This window comes from Meleagris gallopavo, chromosome 4 (assembly GCF_000146605.3).
Source record: "Meleagris gallopavo isolate NT-WF06-2002-E0010 breed Aviagen turkey brand Nicholas breeding stock chromosome 4, Turkey_5.1, whole genome shotgun sequence".
Lineage (NCBI taxonomy): Eukaryota > Metazoa > Chordata > Aves > Galliformes > Phasianidae > Meleagris > Meleagris gallopavo.
In genome coordinates, this window is record NC_015014.2 from 19,206,270 (window position 1) to 19,216,874 (window position 10,605).

General features: G+C 40.6%; 1 protein-coding gene across 1 annotated transcript; it reads right to left on the minus strand.

The window, feature by feature from the left end:
• Nucleotides 1-821: 821 nt before the first annotated feature.
• LOC104910679 (death-associated protein kinase 1-like) lies at nt 822-10,199 on the minus strand. Its single transcript, XM_019615113.2, has 7 exons — nt 10,046-10,199; nt 4,291-4,420; nt 3,443-3,491; nt 3,284-3,310; nt 2,742-2,894; nt 2,546-2,591; nt 822-968 (listed from the first exon to the last, which is right to left on the minus strand). The coding sequence occupies exons 2-7, from the start codon at nt 4,406-4,408 to the stop codon at nt 837-839; spliced, it is 525 nt and encodes a 174-aa protein (XP_019470658.2). The 5' UTR covers nt 4,409-4,420; nt 10,046-10,199; the 3' UTR covers nt 822-836.
• Nucleotides 10,200-10,605: the final 406 nt, after the last annotated feature.

Here is a 10,605-nt window from a genome sequence, read left to right on the forward strand (position 1 = left end):
GTATATCTGGATAGTTTTTGTTTCTGCTCAGTGGCTTAGCAAAATTATTTTATTTCTGGAAGTTTTGCACGAATGTGCGTAAGAACTTCTTCACGGTGAGGGTGACGGAGCACTGGAACAGGCTGCCCAGGGAGGTTGTGGAGTCTCCTTGTCTGGAGATATTCAAGTCTCGCCTGGACGCCTACCTGTGCGACCTGGTGTAGGGAACCTGCTTTAACAGGGTCGTTGGTCTCGATGATCTCTAGAGGTCCCTTCCAACCCCTACAATTCTGTGATTCTGTGAAATCAGTAAAGCTCTTTTTCTAATATTACAGACTTCTGTTGTGTCATGTTTCACTCTCCTCGTATAAACAGTAGTCAGTCCTTGCTTACTATCAGTTTGAATTCCCTAGTGTGCACACAGAAGGAAAGAACTGCATTGACCAACAACTTCAGTTAATACCCTGCCTCACTTCTGAGAAGATTAAATGATGTTTTCCTGTAAATAGACTGGTAGTGTCAGAGCAAAAGCCCTTTGCAAAAGAGTCTTCGTATTCTGCTGGATGTTGGCACAACTTGGTGGAACAATTAATTCTGTGAGGCCTGCTTAAAAAATGTTTGATTTACCTGTATTACTGCCACAAAAACATGAACCTACATCTGGGAATGCCTTTCCTCTATAAACATGAGCAAGATAGGTGATAACAACAAACAACTAGCACGTAAACACTCCACACACACGAGCACTTCTGTGCAGACCATTAGCAAGGAAGTCTTCTCACTACACTCAAGCTCCTACTTTATTCCAAATGACAAAGGAAAAGCATGTTTTTCCAGAGCAGGTAACACTATTGGATTTATATGTTACCAGCACTGAGACGATTTATTGAATGACTTACTTTCCATTTTCGCCGTGCTGCAAATTTCTTGAATTTCTCCATATTCACTGCAGATGCTTTCCTACTCAGTGCTTGCTGAGTGTCTTTAGGCTGTGAGCAAAAGTAAAATATAGCTATGAAATATCCCACAGTTAAAACCAGAACTTTCATAAAACATCTTCCTTTATGTAAGACTTCCATTTACAATTACTTTATTATATGTGATGCTGTTTTTATAATGTAAGTATGTATTTGAATACCCACAATCTAGTGAGGCATGCAGGTGGAATTCCCTATGAATACAGTCTAAAGAAAATCCAGGTCTAAGAATATTTAATGAAATACTAAGTTGGGTTTTTTGTTTGTTTTTTTAAACAATAAATCAAAAAGCCAAAGAATGTTGATTTATCATTCTAAAGATAAGCTTCATTATTATGTACCACTGTGATGGAAGAATTGTGTATTATTTCCTAGACAAAACATGTCTTCTAGGAAAATTTCCTGGCTTAATTTAGTCAAACTTAGTTCCAATCTTAGAGTCATTAGCTAGATGCTGCTGGAACAAAATCACAATCGTATCCCACCTACCTATCCAGTAAGCTCAGCCTTTGATATTTCTCACAGGTTAATGTTAAGCACCAGTTACCAGTGAAACATACCTGGTTTTGCTGTGCTTAAAGTTATTTTATTGGGAAATACGGGTAAAGGTAGTGATGAGAAAAAGTAAGAGAGGATATGAGCAGTGGAGAAGGCAGAAGGAGAACATTTGGAAAGTTAAGATTATGAAGGAACACTGCAAGGTACAAAACAATAGTTCCTGTTGCAAGAGTGGAAAATGTGTCTGTGAAACATAAACGTAGTGCTTGCTCTACTGGTTTAAAAATCACTTCAATATGACCCCAGTTGTCTACTTTCACACCTGTACTAGTTAAGATTAACTCATGAAAAAGTCAGCAGAGAACAGAGAATACTGGTACTTTTTCCAGTCAAATCTGCAGTTTGGCATATTGCTGTGGAAGTATATCTGCCCTAGGATGCTAAACGTGAACTGGTTCTCTGGAAAGTGGAAAGAGGTCACAGTGCAATCTCAAGGCTTGGGAAATCATTGCTGCTAAACACATTTACTATTCTTAATTAGAATTTGATAGGATATTGAAAAAAATCCATTACATGTGTTAGTGCACATTTTAAGAAGAGTGATAGGTCCACTTTTTCCCTTTCAGCCTAGAAACACTACAAAAGCTTGTCCTAAAACCATCACTGGAAGACTAAAGGAAGTTGAGGACTGCCCCACATCAACTGCTGCCTTCAGTCTAAAGGGGGAAAAAAGATAGAAGAGAGAGGACTCTTCTATGCCTGATCTAAATAAGGAGATTAGAAGACAACAAAGGGACTCGGTTGAGATAATGCATCTTTCTCAGTACAGTGCTCTCTGAACTCCAGCTTCTCTGGTTGAACATGAATTTTATCTTAATGATAAACTGCCCTTCTTGCATAAATTGCATATGTAAATGAAGTCCACAATTCATACTAGTATTCATACAGATAGCCTTCAAAAGCAGTAAGATATATTTAACAATTAGACCAATTTTCAATTTGAAGGCTTTGCTAAAGAACTTAACATGTGTAAGTGGAATAAGAAATCAAGAACGATTAAAAACAGAACAGAGAATGAATTACATGCTCACCTTGATCCAAGGATGCAGCAAACTATCTTGAATTGTCATTCTCTTCCTACAACAGAAGAAAAGAGAATTGTTTCAGGTAGTAAAAAACAGAAAATACTATATAGTAAAAAAAATTAACATTGCAAAATATTCTGTAATTTGAAATATTAGAGACAATTCAGACTGCAACAATGCATATGCAAAAGGAACAACTCACTTTGGATCCTTGACTAGAAGTCTTCTTATAAAATCTTTAGCTAGGGCACTGGTATTACTGAAGAATTCTTCTTCAAATTCGTAATTCACAGCAGACACGTTTGCTAATGTTTCCTGCTTGGTTTCTCCAAGAAATGGTGATGCACCACTCAGACTGCAGAAATACAGAACTCTCCTCACATTACATGTTGAAACACAGCTATTTAATTCTCTCAGTTCAAACAACAGCAGAAAGTGAACATTTTCTTTCTTGCTTTAAGACTGGAAATACTATTTTCAGGAAGATTTGATTTAACAGGGCAAAAACATTCTCTGCAATTTTAGAGAATATTACCTACAGATTTGAAGATAGCTTCCCATGCAATCTCAAGGCCCACTAATGACCATTCTAATCAATAATTATAATACTGCTTTTATGATTATTCAACTTGAAACATCTGGTGCAATCAAAATTAGCTAATTTGCATTGGCATCACCAAAATCCCAGAGAACAATTTAAAAAACTAGCAATTCTAAGAACTGCCCATAGATTTTCATACTTACAGGATGTAAGTTATTACACCAATGCTCCTGGAATAAAAAAAGAACAAAAAAAGAGGGTTGAGGAAGAGTGGGGAGAAATGGAGAAAGAGAAGGAAGAGCGTAAGTTTAGAACACATAAATAACCATAACATTTATTTAAAATAAGATCTAGTAACTCACCACATATCTGCTTCAAGACCAAGAGGCTCATAATTTACTATTTCGGGAGCTAAAAGAAAAAATAACTAGATCAGAATATAGCCCATGAGGAAATCTATTTCAACCTGAAACTATATAAGTCAGATATAATAAACTAAGACGCTGACAGACTAAATACCTTTAGCATATTTTACAGTAGGAATGAGTGCTACGAATTGCTTAGTTAAATTTCAAAATATCATAAATTACCAAACGTAATGCTTCCTATTTATTTAAGTGGAAACTACAACAGATACAAGAAGTGCAATAACACAGTTTGAGAGAGCAAATTCTCAGCTAGAAAACACTACTTTTCAACACATTCACACCAATTTGCTACGCATTTTCACCAGAAATGAACAAAATGCATGCCACATTCATAAAAATCTGCACCAGAGGAGGTGACCCACTGTCGCTGCTGTCACAGCTGAAGCACACCACCTGTCCCTCACTGTGCTCACATCCACTATTACATCTCCATAAATATTCAGCAAGTCTCAATGAATGTCAGCGGGTGCAATGTTTTTTGCAGAGGAGTTATACACCTCTGCTTTGTACACACTTCCATGTCAAACATAGTTTCATCAGAATACCTCTCTGCTGCCATCTCTTACATGGCAACAAAAAGTAATAGAATATTGTCAGAAATATTAAACTTCCACTGCCATACCCCCAGCATGTGTCTCTGATGAAATGGATCAATATAATAACACAGGAGGCATTACTTTTGGAGCCACCATGTAAACTCTATCTCAGTCAAACCAAGCTAAATCACATTTATCCTTTCACAGACTGGGAAGGAAGAGTTTTAACAACATCAAGTTTCTCACCAACAAACTCCGGTGTTCCGAAAATATTTTTGAATTCATTTCCAAAATCAATTCTGTGTGCTAAACCGAAGTCAATAATCTTGATTCGAGGCTTTGGTACATTTTTGTCCAACAACATTATATTTTCAGGCTTAGAAAGGGAGGAAAAGAGAGAAAAAGGAAATTACGTATAGGTACAAAATGTCTGATACATTCCAGTGCTATTCAGTGTTGAGCACTTTCTGTATATTCAGCAGAGAAATCCTGCTTTTTCCTATCACAATTTAACATGATAAAAATTAAATACAGCAAATCAGAGTTTCATGCTGATGACAAACAGCTAATTACTGCATGTACAAAATTTGACTCCTTGTGGATACAACAGCTGCAGTTTTCATTTGGAAAGATCCTGGTGAAACACATTCTCTCCAGTAAAGATCACAACCCCTGTATATGATCACTGCAGTTCTGCTAGAAGCTTACAAAAGACAAAAACTATTAAGTAGTATTTGATCAATATTACCCCCTGAAAGAGTTTTTTTTTCACAAAAAATGACGAAACAACAAATCAGGGAAGTATATCTCTCTGCTTTTGGTTCTCCAAGAGAAACTTTAGGAGTGGTCCAGCTCTCAGACTTTAAGGCTTGAAATCCTTTCATAGATGAATAGCAGGTTCTTGTATTTAGCAATTACTTTTTAAAATACAGCAAAGGATTATTTACAACACAGAATCATAGAATGGCTTAGGTTAGAGGAGACCTTAAAGATCATCTACATCCAACCTTCTGACGTAAGCAAGCTTGCCACCCACATCAGGCTGCCCAGGGCCCCATCCAGGTTGGCCATGAACGCCTCCAGGGATGGGGCATCCACTGCTTCTCTTGGAGCCTGACCACTCTGTGAGTAAAAAATTTCATCCTAACATCTAACCTAAATTTCCCCTCTTTTAGTTTAAAGCCATTCCCCTTGTCCTATCACTATCTGACCGTGAACATAATTTGCCAAAAGATGGAACAAAGAAGAAAAAATGTCAAGACTATCATGGAATCATAGAATGGCTAAGGTTTCACTTTTAAGGTTTGACTTTCAAGATCACTGAATTCCAGCCCTTAGGATGGGCAGGGCCACTCCCTCTTGTATTACTACTATCAACCCGTGTAAAAAGTTCCTGCTTATAAGCTCCCTTCAAGTACTAAAAGACTGCAATGAGGTATCCCCAGAGCCTTCTCTTCTCCAAGCTGAACAAGCCCAACTCTCTCAACTTTTCCTCACAGGAGATGCTTCAGCCCTTCTCCGAACTCACTCCAACAGCTCTATATCTTTCTTGTGCTGAGGGCCTCAGACCTGGATGCCGTACTCCAGGTGAGGTCTCATGAGAGGGGGACAATCCCCCTCAATGACTTCTTCTCCTAGTCTGTAATGTATTTAGTATCAACCCAATCCAAGTCTAACAATTTGCACTTGGCCTTGTTGAACATCTTCTACTCCACTTTTCAAGCCTGTCCAGGTCCTTTTGGATGACATCCCTTCTTTCTGTTGTGTCAGCTACACCACTCAGCTTGGTGTTACCAGCAAACTTGCTGACAGTACACTCTCTTTCACCATATATGCCAGTGTAGTAAGGAAGGCGGGTAGCAGAACTGCTGCCTTGGAATTACGGAGGTTAGTTTTTGGCCTACCTTAGAGACCTGGCTAACAAGATTCCCTCAAGAGGTAGATCTAAAGGGAAAGGAGTCTGTGAAGGCTGGGCCTTCTTCAAGAAGGAAATCTTGAAGATGCAGGAGCAGCCTGTAGCAATGCACTGAAAGCTGAGCCAAGGAAAAAAAAAGAGTTTATGAGCTCTGGAACAAGGGGCAGCCAGTTCGGGCTTATACAGTTGTTGTCAAGTTGTACAGGAAAAAAAATGAGGATCAAACTCATCTGGAACTCAGTTTGACCAGCTGGACTGCTGGGATCAAAGACCCATGATAAATGGAGTTTTTTTCAGGTGACAAGTGGTAGAATGTGAGGAAAAGCTGCACTATGGGAAGATTAGATAGGATAATGGCAAGAATTTCTTCCTGGAGAAGGTGGTCATTAGAATGCATTGCTCAGGGACATGGTATAGACCTCTCCCTGGAGGTGCTTAAAGAGATGCATGGACCAGACACAGTCCAGTAATAAGACTCCATAGGTCATGCTGATAGTTGGATCTGGTGATCCTGATGGTCTTTTCAAACCAAAATGATTCTATACGCTGGTCTGCTCTGAGGAATTCTAAGAGTTACGCCATACTGCTCACATTGTAAAAAAGGACACCCAGAACAGATAAGAACAACTCTGGCCCATTAGCCTTCTATTAACTCTCTTTCTCAACAACAAGGGTTGATACACAAGGCTGATAAATCACTTCCAAAACCAGTTTTCTTTATTTTCTTTATTTCAAGATTTTCTCCTCAGTTTGTTTTCTCCTTCATTTTGTAGGAAGTTGCAATTTTCCATGAAGAATCTTATATTAAACACAGATGAGAACTATATGGTTCAGTAATTTCTTTCCATTGGCTGATATCTTCCCTGTCTATATAAGTAAGCAAAACAAAACTACAGCCAAGATCTGCACGATGGAAGATTTCTGGTTAATGTTACAAAAGAAATATAGAATCATAGAATTTGGTTGGAAAGAACTCTTAGGACCATCTAGTTCCAACCACCCTGCTACAGGCAGGGACACCTCCCTCTACACCTGGTTGCACAAACCCCCATCCAGCCTGGCCTCGAATGCTTAAAGGGAAGGGGCATTCACAGTCTCACCGGGCAACCTGCTCCAGTGTCACACCTCCCTCACAGTAAAGAATTTCTTCATAATATCTAGTCTAAATTTACACTCTTTTACTTCAAAACCATTTTCCCTCATCCTTTCGCTTCCTGCCCAGGTACTGAAGGGCCCATGCAGGTACTGGAAGGCCATTATAAGGTTCCTCCAGAGCCTTCTCTTCTCTAGGCTAAAGAGCCCCAGCTCTCTCAGCCTGTCCTCATAAGGGAGGTGCTCCAGACCTCGATCATCTCTGTGGATCTCCCCAGGATCCACTCCAACAGTTTGATGCCCTTTTTGTGTTGGGGGCCACTGGACACAATACTCCAGGTGGAGTTTCATAAGTGCACAAGTAGAGGGGCAGAATCACCTGCCTCAACCTGCTGATCACACTTCTCTTGATGCAACCCAGGATACGGTTGGCCTTTTGTGCAGCAAGTGCATATTGCCAGCCCATATTGAATCTTTCATCAACTGACACCCCCAAATCCTTCTCCTAAGGGTTGCTCTCAAGCCATTCTCAGCCCAACCTGTATCTGTGCTTGGGATTGCCCCAACCCAGGTGCAATCCAGGACCTTACACTTAGCCTTATTGAACTTCATGAGGCTGGCATGGGCCTACCTCTGAAGCTTGTCGAGGTCACTCTGGATAGCATCCCTTCCTTCTAGCGTGTCAACTGCACCACTCAGCTTAGAGTCACCTGCAAACTTGCTGAGGGTGCACTCAATCCTACTGTCCATGTCGCCTACAAAGATGTTAAATAACACTGGTCCCAGCACTGATTCCTGAGGAACACCACTCCTCACCCGTTTCCACTTGGACATTGTCCACAACTCTCTGAGTGGTCCATCTATCAAACATATTTTTCTCCAGTTTCTTGACCAGGATGTTGTGCGGGACAGTATCAAATGGTTTGCATAAGTCCAGGTGGATAATATCAGTTGCTCTTCCTTTATCCACTAATGCTATAACTCCATCATAAAAGGCCATTGAGTTTGTCAAGCATGACTTGCCTTTGGTGATGCCATGCTAGTTACCACCAATCTCGTCTTTATTTTCCATGTACCTTAGTAAGGCTTTTAGTAGGATCTGCTCCATGATCTTGCCAGGCACAGAGATGAGGCTGACTGGCCTGTAGTTCTCTGGATCTTCTTTTTTCCCTTCTTGAAAACGGGAATTATGTTTCCCCTTTTCCAGACAGTGGGAACTTTACCAGACTGCCATGACTTTTCAAATATAATATATAGCAGCTTGGTGACTTCATCCGCCAGTTCCCTCAAAACATGTGCATGGATCTTATTGGGTCCCGTGAACTTCTGCACCTTCATGTTCTTCAGATGGTCTTGAACCTGATCTTCACTTACAGAAGGCAGATCTTTCTTCTTCCAGTTCTTACCTTTGCTTTCTGCAGCTGGGGTGGTGTGGCTTAGAGCCCTTGCTGGTGAAGATTCAGGCAAAGAAGTCACTGAGCACCTTAGTTTTCTCTGTATCCCTCATGATCACATCTCCAGTTTGCTTCCGGAGAAGGTTTACATCTTCCCTGGCCTTCCTTTTATTACTGATATACCTGTAGAATTTCTTCTTGCTCCCTTTAATGTCCCTGGCTAGATTTAATTCTGTCTGGGTTTTAGCTTTCCTAACCTGATTTCTGGCTGTTCAGACAACTCCTCTGTAGTCCTCCCAGATAACCTGCTCTGGTTCCACTCCCTACAGACATTCTTTTTGAGCTTAAGTAAGTCCAGGAGCAATTTGTTGATTCATGGAAGCCTCCTGGCATTTTTGCCTGTCTTCCTTTTTCCCAGGATGTACTCCATCAGGGCTTAGAGAAGATGGCCCACAAATACTGACCAGCTTTCTTGGGCCCCTCTTCCCTCCAGGGCTTTATCCCATGCCACCCTGCCAAGTAGTTCCCTGAAGAGTTCCAAGTCTGCTCTCCTGAAGTCCAGACTGGCAAGTTTGTTACATACCCTCTTTCACACTCTAAGGACCTTGAACTCCATCATTTTGAGGGCACTGCAAACAAGGCTGCTCTTGAGCTTCACATTACTCACCAGCCCCTCTTTCTTGGTGAGGACAAGGTCCAGCACAGCACATTTTTTCGTGGGTTGCTGTACCACTGAAAGAGGAGGCTACCATCAACTCATTCCAGGAACCTCTTCAACTTCTGGTGCCCTGCTGTGCTGTCCCTCCAAAAGATATCAGGGGGACTGAAGTTCACTATGAGGACCACGTTTTGTGAATATGAAGCTCCTCCTATCTGTTTACAGAGGCCCTCATCTACTTCCTGATCCAGCAGCCTGTAGCAGGCTCCTACTATGATGTCTCCCTTTCCTGCCTTTCCTTTAACCCTAACCCATAAGCTCTCTCTCAGCTTCTCAACTATCCCCAGGTGGAGCTCCCTGGACTCCAGCTGGTCAGTGATGTAGTAGGCAACACCTCTTCCCTTTTCCCCTGCCTGCCTTTCCTAAAGAGTTTATACCCACTCATTCTATCATGTTTCAGTGATGCCAATGACATCATAGCTGTGTAGGCAGGCACATGCCCACAACTCCTCTTGCTTGTTCCCCATGCTCCATGCACTAGTGTATAAGCATTTGAGTTGGGCTCCCATTGAGGCTAATTTACCAACTGGAGCTCCTTTATCTTTCACCTTAGGTGCTGTCTTACTGGCTTACGATCCAACTGTAGGCCCAGAGCACCCATTATCATCATCAGCCCCAAAGTGGGATGGTTTGAAGATCTCCTCTCTCAGAAACACTAGTTTAAGCCTTCCTGATTAAATTGGAAAGCTTGTTGCCAAAGGATGGTCATCTTCTTCTCTGAGAGATGAACCTCTTCCTCCTACAGAAGACCAGATTTCTCAAAACTAGTTCCATGACATAAATAGCTGAAGCCCCATTCATGACACCACTAGTCCTGTTCATGGCTCTAGACTTTAATGGATGTTGCTCACAGTTATGTGCATTCTTATATGCTCAACATACCTTTAGATCAAAGTGGGCAATTTGAAGAGAATGGAGATACTGAACACCGTTAAGTATTTGCTTGAGAAATTCTGTGGCTTCCTCCTCTGTAAGAGACTCTTTTTCAGCTAAGAAGTCGAAGAGCTCTCCACCTGCAACACTGAGAAAGCAAAAGTAGAGTTACTGCCAAGCTTGTTTTAACCTACAGGCTCCTTTAGCACAATTATTATCAGACCAACCTCAGAAAGCAAATAAAAAAAAAAAGCTTATAAATTGTCAGTGTCAAAGTAGAAAATGGAAAACACTTAATTCAGTATCTGAAATAGTAATTACCCCTAACTTCCCCTGAAAAGCAATGATTACAATAAGAAAAATTCGTTTTTTTTTTTAATTAAAAGAAGGTTGGAACAACTAAACATACATACATTTACAATAGGCTGTATCTAAATTTAAGTGAACTAAAACCCATACTCAAATCATATTGAATAGCTAGAAAATAAAGTTTGTCTTTGTTCATACACCCATATGACATCAGATTTTGTTTGATTGTATTTTATTGGAAAATACAAAATTCAAAACTT

Excerpts from the sequence above, each read along its gene's own strand:
- LOC104910679 (XM_019615113.2), bottom strand. The coding sequence starts at position 4,408 with ATGTTGTTGGACAAAAATGTACCAAAGCCTCGAATCAAGATTATTGAC. Across the intron at positions 3,492-4,290 it reads CGGAACACCGGAGTTTGTTG|CTCCCGAAATAGTAAATTAT; the intron begins GTGAGAAACTTG and ends TTTTTCTTTTAG. Across the intron at positions 2,895-3,283 it reads GGTGTAATAACTTACATCCT|TCTGAGTGGTGCATCACCAT; the intron begins GTAAGTATGAAA and ends GTATTTCTGCAG.